Source organism: Dacryopinax primogenitus (assembly GCF_000292625.1).
Source record: "Dacryopinax primogenitus strain DJM-731 SS1 chromosome Unknown DACRYscaffold_5, whole genome shotgun sequence".
Lineage (NCBI taxonomy): Eukaryota > Fungi > Basidiomycota > Dacrymycetes > Dacrymycetales > Dacrymycetaceae > Dacryopinax > Dacryopinax primogenitus.
In genome coordinates, this window is record NW_024467202.1 from 870,221 (window position 1) to 889,800 (window position 19,580).

Consider the following 19,580-nt stretch of genomic DNA (forward strand, 5'->3'; position numbering starts at 1 on the left):
CCAACCAACTCCCACATTCATCGAGACGACCACGACCACCGTCCCCGAAAGCTCTTGCGAAGCCTAGTTTCTTATACATTTCTCTCTCCAAAACTTCTTACTCTCAAAGCTTCAAAATGGCACCTACCCGACGCGCCTCTAGTGGACGGCCCAGTCCTGCACCATATGTTCAACAAAAGCTCTCCTTCGGGTCCTCCAAGCCCGCAGCCTCCGCTACTACGAATAAGGCGAAAAAGTCTGCTTCTACAACCGCATCACGAAAGCAGACGGAGACACCTCCATCTTCCGTGCAAGCGCCGGAGCTGGTAGAGCCCGAGGAGTCGAGCGACGAAGAGGTGGATGAGGCTGCAACGCCGACTTTGCCAGCCGCTCAGCTAGAGCCGGTGAAGAGAGAGACCCTGGATGTCAACGACAAGTCTGGAAAGTATAGATCATACTGGAAGGAGGCCCAGACTCGTATGGGACACCAGGAACCTAGTGAGTATCTCTTTTGATAGCATACGGGAGCAACAACTAACCTACATGCAGTACACGGCAAGGACGAATCCAAGGTCTACGGGATGCTGCGAGTATTTGACCTATCTTACGAATACGGGCCGTGTATTGGAATAAGTAGGATTGAGCGGTGGACGCGCGCTGAGGTGATGGGACTTGAGCCGCCTACAGAGGTGCGCGTCTTTCCTTTCGTGTATCCCTGAGCTGGTATGCTGATTGCATGTAGATCCGCGATATCCTGATGACAGAGGAGGGCACCAATGATCCTCGACTTGCTCAGTGCATCTACTTTGAGAGTGATGCGTGAACTGCCTATATTCCGCAGGCCTAGACCCTCATATACCTTCCCTAACCGCTTGTGCGTGTGTGGTAACATTCTTTCCCACGGTTCTCCACATTCAGTCCTGTCTTCCTTGTCTGTTGTTCCCTGTGATCGCTCATGGCCCTGTACGTTTCTCGGACTGCATCCAGCCTTCGTACAACCAAATATACTGCACTGATATATTTATTATCCAATATCCACGCTGTTCAAAGGTCGCGACTGAGAACGCGATTTCCCAGGATGATGGCTCAACGATGATCCGGTCCTCCCCGTCATTGCGCATACGGCGGAGCAAGTCACCTGACCCTTGCCCTCCGCCCGTTCAGCAACTGATGCAGTAATGAATGACCATTCATATGCATTGAACAGACAACTTGTGGAGAGAAGCTTGATCTCTGACGAGCACATATCTTTTCTCTTCGGGAGAGGTATTTAAGTGAGCATCGACAGCTGCGAGCTCAGCACCCTGCTTTGCCGACATCGTCGGACCGCTTCTCTGTCCAACTTTCCTTCTCTCGCCAGTCTCGCGCATCTTTTCCTCGACCAATCACGACCTACCGATGTCCCCACCCCCACCCTCGTATGTCGATGTGCTCGTCATCGGCGCCGGTCCCGCAGGCGTCATGATGGGCACGGCACTTTCCCACGCGGGGATCAACGTGCGTGTCGTCGATAAACGGCCTGCGAAGGTCATGGCCGGGCAGGCGGACGGCATCCAGCCGCGGACGATCGAAGTGTTCCAGAGCTATGGGTTAGCTCAGAGACTGCTCGAACGGGGGAATCAGATGCACTCTCTGGTATGTTCGCCGTCAAGGAATGAGGAAGAAGGTTCTGATCCGTTGCTGTTCTTAGGCATTCTACAATCCTCGCCGGGACGGGAAGGGCGTCGAACGCACTAGTCGCGTACCCGATGTGACTGCCCCGACGGCGAGGTATAGGTTCGAGGTGACCCTGCATCAGGGAGAGATCGAGGCTATATTTCTAGACTCGATGCGAGCGCATGGGCTTGAGGTGGAACGCCCGTGCGTCCCGGAGAGCATCGAGATTTCGGGGGATGAGAAGGAGCTGCAGAGCAGGGAAAGCTATCCGGTCAAGGTGCGTTGCCTGTAAGGAGACAGGACGGGTCTGATCGTACGGATAGGTGGTGCTCAGGCATCTAGTGGATGCAACGCTCGACGCTGCCCCGAACGGGATGCACACAAACGCCATCGATCCATCTGTAGAATCATCCGGTAGCACGCTCGAGACAGTCTATGCCAAATACGTCCTAGGGGCCGACGGTGCTCACAGCTGGGTCCGCAACGCCCTTGGTATCTCGCTTGACGGGGAACAGACGGATCATGTGTGGGGAGTGGTGGACTCCGTGCCGGTCACAGATTTCCCAGACATCAGGAACCGGACGGCGATCCACTCGGACAACGGAAGCTGCATGATCATCCCAAGAGAGGGGGATAAGGTCCGGCTATACGTGCAGATTACCGACGGTCTGCAGGCGGATGATCACGGGAGGATTGACAGGAGTGCGGTCACGCCTGAGAGGGTGATGGAGGTGCGTTCTTTTGTTTGTGATGAACTGCAGGCTCATGATATAAAAAACAGATTGCGAAGCGCTCAATGCGCCCTTACAAGCTCGAGTTTCCTGACCCGCCAGAATGGTGGACATGCTACGTCAGTGAGTGGTTGCGTAGCTCCATACGATGCAAATGTCTGATGTTGGCTCAGTTGGACAGCGGGTAGCAAAGAACTTTTCCGTCAAGGACCGCGCCTTCATTGCGGGAGATGCCTGTATGTGGTCATAATTTTACATTTCGCGTCCCCGTAGCTTACCAAGGGTAGGCCATACCCACTCTCCTAAAGCCGGGCAAGGGATGAACGCATCAATGAATGATTCGCACAATCTGGCTTGGAAGCTTGCACACGTCTTAAGGGGATGGGCGTCCCCAGACTTGCTCAAGACTTACGAGCTAGAGCGCCGAAAGTATGCGCGTGACCTGATCAATTTCGATAAGAAGCTCGCAGATCTGTTCTCGGGCAAGGCAGTCTCCCCCGGGAATGCGGAGGGAGTGACGCACCAGGAGTTCCAGGGGCTGCTTCAGTCCATGGGTGGATTCACAAGCGGTATCGGCATCCAGTACATTCCATCTCTCATCACCGATGCCACTTCACAATCTCTAGCTGAAGGTCTTGTAATCGGCCAGCGGTTCGTACCGCAAGAGATCATCCGGATTGCCGATTCCCGACCGTTTGAAATCCAGGACTTGCTCGTGAGTGATACCAAGTGGAAGGTCGTTTTCTTTGTAGGCGATCCGAAGGAGGTGAGGGAGTATGCGGTCGTTACTGCCGTAGGAGAGTACTTGCAGGAGGAAAAATCGTTTTTGAGGCGGTTTACGCCCAAAGGGGCGGCGAAAGATGCGGTGTTCACCATTCTTACTGTGTCAAGTACCGCGAAGGACGATGCGGACTACACGGATATTCACCCTGGACTACGAACCCATTGGTCTAGGTACGTCGAGGGACTTCATCACCGTTTACTGCTACTGAATAACGGCACAGAGCCTTCACAGATGACATTGCCATCGACGAGAAGGCAGGCGGCACTGCTTATAGAGTGTATGGAATAGATCCAGCCTCCGGTGCCGTCGTAGTCTGTCGTCCAGACGGTTACGTATCGTTCGTATGTGCTCTCGAGGACGTGACGAAGGGAAGGTTGGAGGAATATTTTGGGAAATTTATGATTGCGACGAAGGTGTGATGTAGTGGTGGGAATCTAAGCAAAAGAAGAAATGTATGAAGTATCTCAATGACAGGATTTGTATTTTACCGTATTAGAAGCAAGCCTAGGTCCGTGTCTGGGATCGGTTTGTCTGAGATCGGCGTTACGCCGATCGGTGATGTCCTTTCTATCAACCGCAAGATCGACTCGACCTCCTCACTCTATCTCTTGAACTTCATTGTATCTTTACCATCGAGGCCAACGTCGTCAAAGAGATGGTGGCAAGCGAATTCTTGGTGACAGCCAGATTATTATTCAACGTGATGGGGACGATCGTGAGTTGGGGTTTTGGTATGTGTGGCGAACAGTCGCGTGTGTCTTCCATTGTTGATCCACCAACACAGGGCAAGAGGTGTACCCCAACCCGCGATGAGCACGCCAACTTCAAAGTCTTGCTACTCGCTCTGCACTCTGGTGTTATTTATGGTACAATTCGCCTAGATTGTCGCGCGCTGTATGTTTTGCTGCTCGGAGACTCGCAGTGAGCATGTATGCTTCCCTTATGTGGCCTGTGTGCTGATCCATGCTAGTGTAGCTTAATAGCTCCGATTCAAAGGCTTACCATTACAGATTTCATCACAACCCTCGCGTTTTTGGTGAATTAAATCCCACCTAAAATAGTCCTTCATTCGCCCTGGTGTGTTATTTTTTCCATATCCGTCTCTGAAGTGTCGCTAAATGACTTCAGAGGGCTGTGTATGAGGAAGAGGTTGCTCGTCACAGTGGTCTCCTGTTCGAAGGCCACTTCTACCCCAGACATGGTGGCTTACATGCGCCTGCTGCCCCAAGTCTGCTCGCGGTGTCGTCACAACGTTGAATCGCACGAACAGAGACGGTATCACAGCCCGTCGGCCTCCCCTCCTCCCCATTTACCAGAGCACGATGTCGCTGAGCATCCTACACTTACCCCTTGCTACGCCTCCGTCGACTCCATCTTCGGTTCATCCTCCTATGACATTCGCTGAACGAAGGAAGAACCTGCACCCATCCATTGCGTCTTCTCCTGCCCGGCATGGCTATGATTCAGGGGCGCAACAACATCATTTGCCGAACTATACCTGTCTGAAACGACCGCCGAAACCCTGACCTTGTATCAAGCCGCGAGAAGCGGCGAGATCATATCGATCTAATGCGAGGTGTTACGGAGTCGAACGGCTGGATCCCTGGATGACCTATACGGAACAGGGGCGTTTCTTTATACAAGCTGGTGTTCCGCTATCATCGTAGGATGACCAGACCGGACTTCTCTATGCTCCCTCTAACCACTAAGCCGTCCAAGAAGCGCAAGTAGCGCGGAGTCGTCCTCTAGCGACTGGTTGGTTGCTGCTCGTTGTTGGCAATTGTGAAATGTGAGTAAGTCTGGACAGCAATCTCCCAAGCTGAATAGCAGCCTCATACCAGACCGCAGATGACACAAATTCTCCGTTGCCGAAGGTCAGCAGACCTCGAATTTGTGAGGGATGCCCGGTGGTTTGCCCGAGTTGATGCAGGTGCCCAGGCCCTTGCCCTGGTAAGACACAAACGTTCCTGGAATACGTCCGCTGGCATTGATAATGTCGGAATTGCCCAGCGAATTCTTTCGAGTTTCACGAATCAGAAGGACGAAAGACGGTGTTTGTTAACCGCCGAAGGTACACGAAAGCTATTCTGAGAGCTTATGCAGCATTGCACATGTTGACCGCAACACTATGCCGAGACTTTGGCGCCTTCTGCCGAGGTTGCTGTGCGATGCCGTGTGTAGTCCTGGTATGCAAATATGTTGACAATTATATTGCCTCCGCGCTGATACACAGCTAGAACTCGACCAAGTGATGATTACGCAGAAGAGATATACCATCATGTCACTAGTGAGTGTTATGGACAGCGCGACCCTACGGGCTCTTGCCTGTCTGCTTGCCTGTCGCTTTCACCATGGACCACACAACGCCATACGTCAGCCCTGTTACCAGTCCTACACCAGTGAGCTGCAAGTACTCTTGATGTTACGCACGTCTTATCGGCCCGTCAGAACCCGCGTCATTCAGCTGACTCCTCAAGCGGCTTCAGCTCGCTTGGACCGCTGACACCGGCGTCTAATGTGCGCGAGTCTCTGAGCCACTGAATTTCTCAATTGTAACTCAAAAAGCGCGCTTTGTAGACGTCTTTGGTTCTCCATGAGCCATTCGGGCACTCCCCGCCCGGCAGTCGCGAAAACTCTTCCGGATTTCCTATTTCAGTAAGAATCCAGATCGTCGCTGCACCGCGAGAGCTCACTTCCATCAGCATGGCAAGCTGAATAATGACCTTGATGGCGATGTATCATCTCTGGTCCTTCAACAGCACAAAAACGTTGGGTCTGCTGACGCGCAGTCTCTTGACCAGGGGGCAGATCTTATGGGCCATGAGACAAGACGTGTGAACATCTACCAGCCGGTGCTTACGAATATTCGGGAAGAGGAACAAGTCTTGGGGGCAGTATTGTCTATGCCAGCATCTAGAGTGCCGAAGCCTTTTGACTTTGCGTTTCCAAAGAAGGCTCAGAGTGCGGAATTCAAAGGACTCCTTCCTCCATCCAAAATCGGCCAACGACGGGAGAGCAGAGATGCGCTCTCTCAAGTTACTCCCCTCGTCCTTCCCAACTCTGAACTTGATCATGCCAATCAAGACAATCTTCCCATATTGCTGAATAAACTCGCTGTGCCCATCGTTATGGCATCAAAGATCGATGGATCTCCTGTCAACGGTGGTGCCTTCGCCGATGTTTGGCGAGGCCTCATGCAGCCTGACCATCAGCTTGTTGCGTTGAAGGTGCTTCGGCTACATTTACGGGGTGCTGACATCCGCAAAGTACACAAAGTGAGCCAGCCTGATACTCACATGGCCTACTCTGACATATAATTCCTCAGGCCATTGCACGAGAGGTGTCTGTGTGGGCTAGACTGCATAACAAGAACGTGCTGCCTTTTCTTGGTGTTCGACCGGAAGATGATGGCGATAGCCTCTGGCTTGTATCTCCATGGATGGAAAAGGGCGATGTCAAGACTTATCTCACGAACTACCCCAATATCAGTCGCTTTCCCCTGGCAAGTGACTCACCGGCACTCGGCACTTGTACAGATCACTTACACATGATAGGCCTCGGGAGTAATTCGTGGAGTTGCCTATCTGCACAAAAATAATGTCGTTCATGGTGATCTCAAAGCAGTATGTCCAATTTCCATCGCGATCCGTTGCCTCTCACATCTCCGCAACAGAACAATATCCTTGTTACCAACGGTGGCGAGCCTCAGCTGGCGGACTTTGGCCTGTCCGTCGTTCTTGATGATGTTCTTCCAGAACAAACCACGTCCTCGATGTTTGCTGGTTCAGTCAGATGGATGTCTCCTGAGCGAATTGAACCTGCCAGGTTTGGATTGACTCCTTCCTTGTGTCGCACGCTTGCGGGTGATGTGCACTCACTTGCCATGACTCTCTGGGAAGTGAGTACGTAGCACCAGATTTCGATTCTGTGCACTGATATCCCATAGATGTTCACCCTGAAGTACCCTTATCCTCAACTGACTCAAGTAAATGTCCCAAAAGCCATCATCAGCGGGGAACGTCCCCTCTTCCTGATCACACGGCAAATGCTGTTGGTTTCACTTCCGAGTTATGGAATTTCATACAGGCGTGCTGGACTGAAAGACCAGATATGCGACCAAGGTTATCAGAGCGTCTTGATGACGGAGATGACGGTCTGTTAGATATAGAGCATAACACAGGTTTGATTGTGTATCTCATGCACGAGTGCTTAGCTGAAATATTTTATTGCTCGCAGAACTCGCGCCCCAGGAAGGGATAGCGAGCCATCACAATGCTGTGGATCCTTTTGTTCACCGCGCAGCGTTCCACATATCCAGCGAGGATCTTGAAGTGGTCGCTTCTGGATCTCCAGAAGCCGCGTCACACCCTTCACCAACAACATACAGCAGTCTGATCAACTGGCAAGTACCGGTGGAGAGCGCAGAGATCATACTGGAGTCTCTTAGCGGGTCGCGTGGGTTCGCTGCCATTCCTGCTTTCGATAACCCCTGGATGGCGCTGCTGTATGCGGAACATGAGCAGCACCCCCCTAGGGATGTGATATCAATGAAAGGGTCATTGGGTGAAGTTGTAGGAAGGAATGTCAGTCCTACCGAGATTCCTACGCCTCACACGCTCACGAAAGACGCCGAAGCCGACTCCGTCGAAGAACGAGAGATTATGGTCAAGCGTAACCGTAACATTTCAATGTCAGGTTACGAAGGCGATACTGAAGGAATATCTAAACCCGCCTGGCGCCAGCCTTCTCGCGGGGAGGCAACAACGCCTGGACGCCAGGTCTGAACAGAGGCTGAGTGGCCTGTGCTCGCTCGTCGCTCCACACTGCCCACTGCAACAGCCATCGAGTCGGGTTAGTGGCGTGCTTATACCTTGTTTCAGACCACTTATATTCTAATCAGCACCCACCAAGCAGCGTCAGTCGCCGCGACCTTCAGAGCCAATCAATGTCTCCCACGTTTCCCAAGGTGTGACGTCATGGCCGAAATCGTCTGATCCAGATATGGCGACCGCAGATTTGAGAGACGGGCACAACCAGCAAGATGATAACTCGATGCGTTTTCGTGTTCACCCCGATCTTTTCTTCCTAATGGACGTTCCATGGGACGGACACAATGATATCAAGCTCAAATTGGGGGTAGAGCCTGTGGCACCATCCTCAGTGGTAGAGTTGATTCCATCGCAAGAGGGCCAGAACACGACGGCACCTGCTTCGACTAAAACATTGGGTATCGACCCACCGTCACCGCTGCCTGTCGAATCCAAATCCCAAGCCGTCAATAATATGCATGAGACGACACCCGGTCAGTGTTTGACCATTATATACCTGTTCTCAGCACCTGACCTCGTCCGCAGGCCTGGTTGACTTGGGTAGCGAGTTTGAGCCAATTGAGGTGCAAGAAACAACTGGCGACTCTTTTGCAGGCGAAGTTTCGGACGTCATTGTCTATGTAAGCTCTACCTGAAAAAAACATCCCTATTCACGTGGAGGCTGACTGGGCTTTAGAATCTCGACCGGGCAATAGACAGTGCTGAGCTCGAGCGCCTGTTCCAGCCTTATGGGAAGATATGGGAGTACGTACTCAAGCACAGACTATGGTATCTATCCCCTCACACAAATCACAGAGTCAAAATAACTATGGATCAGCGTGGTGTATCCTTGGGGCGCGGTTGTGTGACTTTCGCTGATCACTCTGACGGTAAGATAACTTGTCTATATCGAGGAGCAAGATAGTTGGCTCATCATTGAACAGCACAACAAGCAGTCCGAGATATGGACAAGAAGATGGTTGGGAATCAACGCATCACGGCCCTAGTAGTCGAACCGGCGTATTCATAACGTACAAGCTTCACATCAGAGCTCTTGTTACGTACTGTACCAGATAATGAGTGAGAGTGCATACATACCATCATGCTGAATTTCACTTCGAACGTAGGGCTGCACGGAAAGACACCAATTAAATGCGAGGAACATAACAGACCAGTGGATATTCAGTTCCAGATCTCTTTGTTCACAACCGAGTTCAATTGCGCTTGTTGTGTTTGTTTGTGCGAGCGCCAAGAGTTGACCGCGTCGGACTTTGTTCGGCACAATCAGGAGGACCTCGTGTCCTCCACGCGTTCAGGACTGGGTCAGCAGGTACATTGAGACATTATAGGCATGACAATAGCAATCAACAGGTAATACGGGAAAGATCAGCACGGGGATCAGCACGGTTACCGCATAAGGTAAAGGGCACAAGGGACAGGGGGGAATGGAATAACAGACACATGCCTCCCTTCCTCCACCTGCCCTTCATTAGGCACACTGGAAACCCCTCATCTGTATTTTCCTCGTCGCCTCACCCCGCATTATCAAGTCTTTACTCACGTCGATACCTAGCCTTCCAAACATTTCTCCTTACTTTATCCACGTAACAGCCTACAATGACCCAGTATGTTCCCTGGTCGTCTATCACTCTCTATGGCGCCGCGATTCCACCCGAGCGTCTCCTCATACCGGATGACTCATACATTCTCACCCGCCCCCCCAAGCATCTGCGTTGACTACCTTTCCCACAACTGGGAGGAACAAGACGTATGGGTCTCGTGGCGCAACATGACGCGGCACAAGAACGATATTGCGAACGGGGCTAGGCTCGAGAACGCTTGCTGGAGGACGTGGTGGAAGCAAAGGAACCATCTTCAGACTTGTGCACCAGAGATGCTTGGTTGGCTTAAAGATGGGGACGTGACGTGGTTGTACGGTCCGTTCCATACTGCTGCCGACCCGATCCCTGCATCCAAGAAGGCGACGTTGAGCGAGAAGTCGATGAACAAGGGGGCGAAACCCACCAAATCTATCCTGAAGCGTACAGTCGGTGATACGTTCTGGACCATCGCAAGCGCACATCTGCGGGATGCCGAGAGCGGTATTCACACTCCCGTCTCTAACACACCGAAGAGCGCGCATTCGATTCCAACAACACAGGTAAAGAATCGCTTTCCTGTGCTGGACTACTGCTGACCCAAAGTCCGACTCTGCGGCAACCAGCTCACTGCAACTCATTGATGACGAGGGCGACTCCCTTGGCTCAGCAGTACGATTTTGAACGAACACAGTCCAAACCACCAGTCGTGCGTTGTTTTCTTCAGGCGCTGAAACAATGAAAGCAGAGGGTATATGTATCTTGGAGGAGAATGCGGTAATTTGGTCGAAGTCATGGTCTTTTTGCTATGAAATCAAGATCGAATGCAGCAAAGAATGTATAAGATTGAATCCAACCAAAGAACTTATTTGAACCACATGTCCATTTACATTGTTCCGGGCGCCGAAACAATGTACGAGCTGCAGAACACCCTGACCACAAGAATGCGGGCAGAAGCACGTTTCCCACCCCTGAGTTCGGCACATCTGAGGCACAAGAAGCACCTCCCGATCTCGATAGCGTTACGCCAGCGAAGTATGCCGAAGTGCGGTTCCCGTGTATTATCTAAAAAGCCTAATACGGGCCGGCCCGCCAGCCGTTGTTCCCCGCTGACACACGCCCCACGGCACTGGAAACTTGTGCACGCTGTTGTACTCCTTTGTCGGAGGTGATCATATTCATGCACTCTTTTGCATATCCTGAGATAGGAGAGCGTCAATCACCAATTTGCGTACGTTGGCTGTGGGGGGTCACGCCGGGGTTTGTTCGGCAAGGGTGGAGGCAATGTGTAGGATAGGAGCTCCGTTGAGTCATCGCACGGCAAGACAACAACGCGTGAGATTGGAGACATGTGCGTTCAAGACCAGCCCGACACGTCACAGAATGTGACGAAGGTAAACGAATGACGGCCTCGCCTCGCCCAAGCACCCGGCACGACCCAGAGCAGTGGTACCGGTGCACATTGTCCAACCCAGCTATGTACAGTTCGGCTTCCGGCCCGGGTCCGAGTAGCCTGAGTTTGGAACTTGGGATCCAGCACAGAGGGGTACGACTCGGTTGGACTGTCAGCTTGGGGAAATGTGGTACGAGAGCTGTGGATTTTGATGTGCACACTTACCGTTCTCCGGGTAGAGGACTGTGCCGTTCGGTCGGATCCTCCCGGGTTGAATATGAAGAAAGTACGTGCCCCTGCAAGAGCATGGCAAGAGCGAGGTGTGCGTTCGCTAGGCTCGGCTGGTTACTGAACATCATCGGGTACTTGCGACTTAGCCTCGCACACACGCGGAGCGCGCGGGGATAGGCAGAACAAACGCATGGGTTGCCTACACACGTACGTATCTCGTCGGACGGAACATACCAAGCCTGCACAGCTCAGACAACAACAGCAGCTAACCTAGCGCGCTCTGGCCAGGAAAGGCAAGCGCTCGCCGGAACCGGCGGCTCGGTTCCGGCGGGAAGTTTCTTGCCTTTCTGTTGGGATTGCGGAGAGATAAGATTCTGTGGTGGAAATTAGGGTTACAGGGGAAGGCTGGGATAGGGGAGGTTTCTGCCCCCGTGGGGTGTAGGCGGGGGACGCAATGAATTGTTGAACGATGTGCGGCGCTGTGCGGCTGTCATGAGGCGAATGGGGGGCTGTACACTTTGACATGGAGGGATCAATGAACACATAGGAGGTCTGATCACAGCGCACCTGGGGTACCTGGTCAGGCGTTCCATCGCTGGACATGGCATTTGGTTGTGTGAGGAGACTCTGCTCCTTCAAGTAACACCTCAGGCTCGGCAGAGTTCATCCAAGGATGTCTCCACATCCGCGGCGAAGCGCTGAAAGCCGGTTGTACAAAGAGAGTTCGCCCCCGTGGGGTCGAACAAAGGGTGCCTGACAAGCTCAAAACCGGGTGTTGCTAAGCGGCGGTTGGGAGGCAATTTCGTGGTGATAGGGTTAAGCTTGATGAAAATATGTTAGCGAAAAAAAAGTGAGACCCAGGATAAACTAACTTCCAGACCTCAACATTGAACACCCCGTCCTGGGTCTGTTTACGACTTACTTAGGGGCTGAAATTGTCAGTCACGCGACTGGTCTAGAGCTCAATATTTCCTGTCCGTCGAGCAGGTGCCGGGGTGCTCCGTGCTGGTTTTGACAGCACGTGACGTAGATTCTGCCTGACAGGTATGTGCGTACGTTGGAGGCAGGTGACCTACAAAGAAGATAGTGAGCCGGTATTGGCCGCTTGGAAGATGGAAGACGTGACGGGCTGTCGCCCGATGCAGGTTTGTATTATACCCCTTTGGGTCAGTCCGGAGGTGCGAGGACTTGAGACGCCATCTGCAAGTGGACTTAGCGAGAGGGGCTGGCTCGGCTCCGCCCCGCAGAGCACAAGGGACAAGGACAGCAAGGGATCTTGCAAACTGATGGATATGAATCGAGCTCCGCCCGTGGCTATGCTTCTGATATCCAATCGGAAAAGTTGTGAGCGTTGGATTACATCAGGTTTTCCTAGAGTTTCGGTCCGGGGCCAATTGAGCCGGGTCAGACCGTAGGTTTTCATCGTTGGTGTTTGGGTCCCCTTGGGATCGGGGCGAAACACTCGGTCGGACGGTGCGGTTGATGTTGCCGCGGTGTTGCACCGAACGGTGTGCGAGGGTATGATCGGCCTAAGGGCTTGGTGGGGATCCTATCGGCGGGACTTGAAGAGGGTCAGCTGAGCTTCAAGGGGCGATGGCGTCGTCTTGGATACTCTTTTGCCCCAACCTGCCAACCTGGTGGACAGCCAGGGCACGAGGCGGGGAAAGAATAGGGATGAATTGGGTGAATGTTGGGCTGGATAAGTGTATGCGCGGCGGTTCAGATGACCACTGTTAGTGTGGGGGCGGTGGAAGACGTGCGAGGAGAGCAGATGGCGCACACGGCCTGGGTCTGACGCCGCGGTGACTTGGTCAACCTGCGTTGTGCGGCCTGGCTGTTTGGGGAAGGGGACAGGCAAGGGAGTCGGGCCGGGCGTATCCGGGTGCAAAAGTAGAACGGGGCCAAAGTGGCGCGGGGCAGATCGGAAGACACGAGCAGAAAGGATGGGGAGGGCGGGACGGTGCACGGACTCATGGTGCGCTCCTACGGGGGGTGTGAGGGACGTGTGTGGACAGGGTAAAAAAGGGCCGTGGGGTGGATGTTGCATATGGTCATTATGGTGTGTTGAAAGAGAGAAAGAGAGTAAGAAAGAGAGGGGGAGACCACACTGCCTTTTGAGCGGGGATTATTACCATAATTAGACTGGCGTCTACCGTGGTCTGGATTATAGAGAATCTCATCAACAGAGTCTGACCTGTTTTGCCTCCCTTTCCCCTCCTTCTCTTCTTCTGCTCTCTCCCCCCCTTTGTGCCGTTACGCTCATCGGCCGGGAGTACTTCGCTTCTTCCCTCATCCACCGGCCTGACCGCCGCAGATTCACCTCCTTGCCCCCTTCCCTTTTCCCTTTCCTTTCCCTCTTTCACCTCTCTCTCACCATCTATCAACAAATACCATCCTTCTTTCTCCAACCACCATCCTCGTGCTCAAGCGGACTTGTCATCATCCTCTTCTGCTCTTCCTCATCGCCTCTTTCTTCCACCCCGCACCGCCAATCGTCTATTGAGGAACGATAATTACCCACCCGGCGGATACCCCACTGTCTTTGTCACCACCACCCAACCCGCATACACCCCAGGACCATAGCTCACATCCCACCCAGATAGTGGCCCACGATGGCCCAGTACATCCCAGGCTCGTCCGTCACCCTCTCCGCCGCGACAAAGGCCCTCGAACGTCTCCCTGTACCCGACGACTCGGACGTGCTCACAAATGTCCCGCGTATATGCGTCGATTACCTCTCCCACGACTGGGAGGAGCAGGATGTATGGGCGTCATGGCGCAGCATGACGCGGCATAAGAACGAGATTGCGAACGGGACTAGGCTCGAGAACGCTAGTTGGAGAACATGGTGGAAACAGAGAAATCATCTCAAGACGGTCTCACCAGAGACGCTCAATTGGCTCAAGGACTCGGACGTGACGTGGTTATACGGTCCGTTACATACAGCCGCCGACCCCATCCCCCCGCCTAAAGTCGCGACACTGAGCGATAAGCTCGGCTTGGAGCCCGAAACCTCATTGAACAACAAGCGACCTATGCCCGACCGGCATTCGAGCGAGAAAACTGTGCATACGACGGCGAAGCCAACCAAACCCATCCTCAAGCAACGTACGGTCGGCGAGATGTTCCGTTCGTTCTCGACCGCGCATCTGCGAGACTCGGACAATGAGAGTGGTCATAATGTTCCCGTCGGAGGAATTGAGAGCGATAGTGATGCACACTCGATAAACGGTACCCAGGTAAATAACCGGGCTGCAGTATCCCTTTCTGGCAGACCACCGCTTGCGCACACAAAGAGTGATTCTGCGGCGACTACGCGGCGACAACTCGCTGGTGGACGACGCGCCTCTCCTGGCTCGGCAATGCACTTTGGTGCGGATTCGAGCCCCGATTCCGGCTCAAATTCCGGTACAAGCCTGCACGATGCAGGACGCACAAACGACGGGAAAAAGCACATCAGCTTCAACACATTTGTTGAGCAATGTGTTGCTTATCCGCCGGAGCAGAACGGGTCCAGTCGAAGGGACATGTTCATCGATCATGTTGGAGGGATGCGGCCTGTGGATGTGGACATGATGGACGAGGACGAGTATGATTATGCTTGGGCACAGACTCAGAGCCATGAGCGTGATGGGGGTTATGACAGGGACCACGAGGATGACGACTATCTTACCTTCAAGACAAAACGTAGGGGCAGTGAAATTGCCAATCCACCCGCCGTTGTCACATCATCTTCATCATCCGCTTCCTCGTCGCCCGCAGTCACACCTCTTGGAGCCGGTAACGCAAGGTCAACACCAAATCGCGTCGAACCGGTGCCAGCAGCCGAACAACCTCTCACAATCCGCAAGATCGCCCCAACAGTCCTCAAGTCATCAGGCAACTTCCCATCCCCGAGTCCTGCTCTCGTATGTGTCCTACCGCCAGGAGTAGTGCTCGATGGTTTCGGAGGTGCTAAGACCGGGCCATTAAGCCCCGGTTACGTGAGCCAGGGGTACGATGATCTCCCTATCCAACGATCAGAAAAGCAGCGCGATCGTGATATGCTCCTCCGTGGTGGACGCACAACATGGCGAGGGCGTTCAAGCGAGAGCCGCGCTGGTGGCAGTCCACACCTTTACACGATGGACGAAGATGACTTGGAGGACGATGACGACGCGATGCATATCGACTACTTTAGCGTGCAGCCGCAGAGTTACAGATATAGCTATGGACAGTCACCACAAGCGGACTATGGCGTAGGCCAGGAGTACATGATGGGCGGTGGAAGCAGAAATTCACGTGGTCGTCCGCAAGCAGCATATTATCCTGAGGCCGGACTTGGCGGAATCGTCGTTGCCAGCACTGGTCCGCAGAGGCGACATTCCAACGGTGCCGTCTCTGGCCGGGGGAGGAGCAATTCTGGCTCTTCTGCGCAAGCTCCAGTATCACCTCGCCTCGGGTCGAGCGGGAAGAGCATTCTCAGGGACCGCCCACTGGGGTCGAACGAGCGCCATGTTGGGCGTGCAGGGACAAGCTCACCCGTACCACCAGACAGCGATGTTCCTCGCGGGAGGAGCAGCACCAGAAGTCCACCGGACGAGCGAGATCGCGGCGGTTCCTCAGCAGTGGGGATCGTCATACCCACTGGGCCGTCAAGCGGCTCGAACAGCTCCCTCTCACCTCGTATCACACGCGGTAGGCAATCTGCTTCCACCCCCTCCCTTCGTCATGCCGCCTCTGGCCCCACAGCAACAAGTCTCCGTGCTCGTGGTCCAGGCGTGACGATCGACACGTCCTCTACGTTTTCGATCGGCGGTGCTCGCAGCTCAGGCTCCCCAACCAGCCAATCAAGCTCGCACGGCTTCCCCTCCCCAGTCGATCCCACCCCAAGTCCACCGATCAACATCCCCATGAGCGGTGGGCTGCACCGGAGTACGAGTGGATCGAATGTGCGCTTGCTCGCGGGTGAGGATGGACTGCTGAGTCGGGCGGCGGGTGCGGTCAGCAGAGGATTTGGTGCCCTCTGGGGTAGCCCGGAGACTTCCATCACTTCGGAGCGGCGGTGAGCGCATAAGATTACCCCTCCCTGCGCACGCTCCCGCTCGCGTTGCGTTTGCACCTTCCTCAGCTAAGGCCGCAGTCCTGCAAGCGCCGCCACATCAATTACACTATTCATAACTTCAATTCGCGAAGGGAAGCGCTTACACGGACCCTCCCACCCGCTGTATTCTGTCATCTTTTCGAACTGGTTATCCCGTCTATTGTAGATTGCACGTAACCTCGTCATCTCCCGCAACTATCCTTCACGACGCGACCCGAATCCTCTCCAGTAATGCCTATAACCGCCAACGACAACCGCAAGCCGCAACGTTTCGGTTTTTCATCTTTCGTCTTTGTCCTGTATGTACCTATCTTTTTGAAGCATACGCTAGTTACCGAACCGCCCGTGCTCTTTACCTCCCGTCCGGATAAGTGCGCTGGACTATTTTTTCCCTTTCTAGCATGCGTGTCACCCTTTTTCATGCGATACATTTCAGCCCCCTGGAAATTGGGGCAGTTCTTTCTCTCCCATGTTTCCCTCTGTTTGTTTTATTGTCATCCCCTTGTTTTCTTGCTCATCATATCTCTCGGTTCTGTCTGTTCTCAATGACGACCATCTTATTATCCAAAACCACCGTAATACGGCTCCACTTTCGTAAACGCCAACGCATGACATCAGCGGGTCAATATCGGCCCGATCCCCACACCTCAGAAGCCGTGAAATCGGCCCGTGGCTCACAGAGAACTCCCCACCATGTTCCAGACCATCCGTAAGTATACAGCTTCCCCGAAATCCAAGTTCCCAGATAGCGCGAGATGGATCAGAAGAAAAGGGCGGGTCAAAGGTAGATCGAGGGGCAGGTTAGGCGGAGCCCAAGTAGAAACCATCATTGTCTCACCTTTAAGACCTGATTAGAATTGCTTGTCAAGATAACAGCCATTTCCGTGCAGCTCGATTCAGAACGTTCTCGATTTGGACAGCAACCCACAGTGGACCCAACCTTGCGGCGAAACCCAACTATCTGGGGTCTCGGCATCTCACAATCAGGGAACCGTTTATTCCCTGGTCATGCTTTGTATCAATCTTATTATATTCATTGTGAAAACCGACAGAGCGAGTTTCTGATATCCGGCGTCACAGCCACCTCAGTAGACTTAGATCATCCTAGTAGCTTGAGGACTGTAAGATCAGATAATCCTACATTGCTTGTAACCCATGGTCTAGGATAATCCTCTCAGATAATCTGTGGATTATCCCCAGATAATCATGTATAATCCCAGGATGATCTGGTATCCCTCACACAACATTCAGGCAGACACTGCAATTGCTTATTTGACCACAGCACCAGTGATTCCTCCCCCTATGATACAACAGTTATGGTACATGTAGCGACATTGATCAAGATGACAGACAGGCATCGCAACTCCTCACTCTTCACTCATACTCCCACTCATCCCACCCCTTCCACTCACATCTTTGTCAATCAGAATCCCCCTCTTCCTCAAACACCTTGGGGACCTCATCCTCTCCATTTTCCCCTTTGACATCCTCCCTTGATTCCTCATCTTCATCTTCCCCTTCCTCTTCTCCAAGCTGCTCTGCCCTGGTCATGACATAAGTCAGCTTCCTCGACCATTCACTGGACCATTCATTCTGCATTTCAAGTAAGCCACACATCAATATTATAGATGTACATGCACCTTCCACAACTGAGTGCATGCCTGGATAGTGAATCTCCATTTTGTCTTTAAGAGGGCCCCAAGAACTTCATCAGACTGGCCTGGCATGTGATCCTGGCATATCATTAGGAGATCTCTTTTGGTATAGAGATAAACATACCCTTTTCTTGACTACTTCCATTGCATCCTCCTCAAGCATTTTGTCAGCCAGCAGCATGAAAACAGAGACATCTATGCTGTGCCTGTGGTCTTGTCCAATTGTTAATTTGAGATGGTAGCTAAATGTCATCAGCATTTGCAACTGCCAGCTGAATGTAGAAGACTCACCAGAATCTTCGATTATCATCAGACATATCTTCATGCCCTTCAATATCACAAGGGCTCTTCTCAATACCCTTGTTACAATGAGTATTTGTGCAGGCCTCATAGACAGCATTCCCATCCACCACCTGAATGCAGCCCTCAACATTGAAGGTGTGGATGCAGGAGCTGGTTCCAAGATTGGACTTTTGAACCTCAGGGATGGTCAGAACATTCAAGCAGGGCTCGATGTCGGTGAACAAGCCACTTCCTGTGCTATAACTGGAGGAGATATGTTGGAACGTTTGGGGATTTGATGCAAGATTATTGTACCTTTGCAAAGTCAGTAGGCTGTTCAATGAATAACCATACTATTGATGGACCAGTTCTTCAAGCTCGTGCCCTCTGCCACCTTCAGATCCTTGTCCACCTTTGTCTTCTTGTACATGTTCAGGCTGATACCATCATGCGCAGCAATGACCACCTTCTTGAGCAACAAGATTGAACCATGCTTCATGGCCATGGATGTAGCACAGTCTTTCCATAGTGCCACACACATGATGTGGGCAGAGTCGTCCACCAGCTGGACTTCCCGTCTCACCCTCTCCCCTTTGGGGTCTTCCTCCTTGCTCTTGCTCTCTCCATCCCCACTCTTCCTGGCAACCCTCTTCTTTTCAGACATTGCCTCCACTTTGCCAACATGCAGCACCACTCCTATAATGTTGACCTCAGTACCCACCTTTGTTGCCCTAAGCAGGCTGATCTTTGTCAGCTCAAGACTCAGAGGAGGGATGCTGTGGTCCTGTCATGTCATTAGTAATATCATTGTATACTTTGAATCATCACCCACCTGGAGAGGGAATTCAATCCTAGAGTTGTGGTCAACAACTGCCTCGATAGGAAGAAGCCCATTCCATAGATATTTCACTTGTGTTTCTTGCAAACAAACACTCTCCAAGTGCATCACCTGCATTGACATCAGCATCAGGCTCCAAGGGTTTCATAACTGCTTACCACTCCCACAGCTGCATTCTTCAGCAATCCATCAATTACCTCCTCCTTGAGTGTCAAGACCTTCATGGCCATCTATGGCTTGTCAATTCCATGCTAATAAGCACTATTAATGAGCTTATGCCTTCTTGACCAACAGTGTCAAGGTTAACCCTCCACCATTTTCCATGGTCTTGGGCCATGGATTTTGTATATGTGCACAAAAGCTTCCCATCCACAAAACATCTTTGTCCCAAGCTCAGACAACTTGAACTCCTTGGGATATTCGGAATCGAAGCTGGATGCCACCAATTGCCCTGTGGCCTTCTTGCCTGGCTTGGCCGTCTGTTAGGGCAACACAGGCTGACTAAGTCTGCTCACCTAAGAGTGCCAAGAGTCTAAGCAGGC

At 52.7% G+C, this 19,580-nt stretch overlaps 8 protein-coding genes across 8 annotated transcripts; 7 read left to right on the forward strand and 1 right to left on the reverse strand.

Moving 5' to 3' along the window:
* Positions 1-116: 116 nt before the first annotated feature.
* On the forward strand, positions 117-1,005 carry DACRYDRAFT_115081 (uncharacterized protein; the record flags this gene model as incomplete). Its single annotated transcript, XM_040769929.1, has 3 exons — positions 117-477; positions 529-668; positions 722-1,005. 3 exons carry the CDS (start codon positions 117-119, stop codon positions 800-802), a joined length of 582 nt encoding a protein of 193 aa, XP_040630632.1. The 3' UTR covers positions 803-1,005.
* A 220-nt stretch (positions 1,006-1,225) lies between these two features.
* Positions 1,226-3,623, forward strand: DACRYDRAFT_21209 (uncharacterized protein). The gene is made up of 7 exons (XM_040772289.1): positions 1,226-1,614; positions 1,670-1,912; positions 1,959-2,366; positions 2,417-2,489; positions 2,540-2,602; positions 2,654-3,320; positions 3,371-3,623. The coding sequence occupies exons 1-7, from the start codon at positions 1,378-1,380 to the stop codon at positions 3,567-3,569; spliced, it is 1,890 nt and encodes a 629-aa protein (XP_040630633.1). The 5' UTR covers positions 1,226-1,377; the 3' UTR covers positions 3,570-3,623.
* Positions 3,624-6,466: 2,843 nt separating this feature from the next.
* On the forward strand, positions 6,467-7,312 carry DACRYDRAFT_49440 (kinase-like protein; the record flags this gene model as incomplete). The annotated part of the gene is made up of 4 exons (XM_040774900.1): positions 6,467-6,656; positions 6,715-6,773; positions 6,824-7,048; positions 7,097-7,312. Coding segments are annotated over 4 exons (690 nt in total), but the record flags the coding sequence as incomplete, so codon positions are not given.
* On the forward strand, positions 7,286-8,185 carry DACRYDRAFT_21210 (uncharacterized protein). The gene is made up of 3 exons (XM_040772290.1): positions 7,286-7,330; positions 7,387-8,001; positions 8,051-8,185. The coding sequence occupies exon 2, from the start codon at positions 7,644-7,646 to the stop codon at positions 7,932-7,934; it is 291 nt and encodes a 96-aa protein (XP_040630635.1). The 5' UTR covers positions 7,286-7,330; positions 7,387-7,643; the 3' UTR covers positions 7,935-8,001; positions 8,051-8,185.
* DACRYDRAFT_115083 (RNA-binding domain-containing protein) lies at positions 8,152-9,029 on the forward strand (the record flags this gene model as incomplete). The annotated part of the gene is made up of 5 exons (XM_040769930.1): positions 8,152-8,452; positions 8,505-8,599; positions 8,656-8,723; positions 8,775-8,848; positions 8,903-9,029. 5 exons carry the CDS (start codon positions 8,152-8,154, stop codon positions 8,986-8,988), a joined length of 624 nt encoding a protein of 207 aa, XP_040630636.1. The 3' UTR covers positions 8,989-9,029.
* A 583-nt stretch (positions 9,030-9,612) lies between these two features.
* DACRYDRAFT_105900 (uncharacterized protein) lies at positions 9,613-10,240 on the forward strand (the record flags this gene model as incomplete). Its single annotated transcript, XM_040768160.1, has 2 exons — positions 9,613-10,119; positions 10,163-10,240. 2 exons carry the CDS (start codon positions 9,613-9,615, stop codon positions 10,238-10,240), a joined length of 585 nt encoding a protein of 194 aa, XP_040630637.1.
* Positions 10,241-13,544: 3,304 nt separating this feature from the next.
* DACRYDRAFT_21211 (uncharacterized protein) lies at positions 13,545-16,816 on the forward strand. The gene has a single exon (XM_040772291.1). It carries the CDS (start codon positions 13,793-13,795, stop codon positions 16,226-16,228), a length of 2,436 nt encoding a protein of 811 aa, XP_040630638.1. The 5' UTR covers positions 13,545-13,792; the 3' UTR covers positions 16,229-16,816.
* Positions 16,817-17,682: 866 nt separating this feature from the next.
* On the reverse strand, positions 17,683-19,268 carry DACRYDRAFT_105902 (uncharacterized protein; the record flags this gene model as incomplete). The annotated part of the gene is made up of 7 exons (XM_040768161.1): positions 17,683-17,856; positions 17,904-17,996; positions 18,043-18,160; positions 18,210-18,515; positions 18,566-18,984; positions 19,033-19,149; positions 19,197-19,268. 7 exons carry the CDS (start codon positions 19,266-19,268, stop codon positions 17,683-17,685), a joined length of 1,299 nt encoding a protein of 432 aa, XP_040630639.1.
* Between the last annotated feature and the right edge of the window lie 312 nt (positions 19,269-19,580).

Excerpts from the sequence above, each read along its gene's own strand:
- DACRYDRAFT_21209 (XM_040772289.1), top strand. The coding sequence starts at position 1,378 with ATGTCCCCACCCCCACCCTCGTATGTCGATGTGCTCGTCATCGGCGCC. Across the intron at positions 2,367-2,416 it reads CGCCTGAGAGGGTGATGGAG|ATTGCGAAGCGCTCAATGCG; the intron begins GTGCGTTCTTTT and ends TATAAAAAACAG. Across the intron at positions 3,321-3,370 it reads CTACGAACCCATTGGTCTAG|AGCCTTCACAGATGACATTG; the intron begins GTACGTCGAGGG and ends ATAACGGCACAG.
- DACRYDRAFT_21211 (XM_040772291.1), top strand. The coding sequence starts at position 13,793 with ATGGCCCAGTACATCCCAGGCTCGTCCGTCACCCTCTCCGCCGCGACA.
- DACRYDRAFT_21210 (XM_040772290.1), top strand. The coding sequence starts at position 7,644 with ATGGCGCTGCTGTATGCGGAACATGAGCAGCACCCCCCTAGGGATGTG.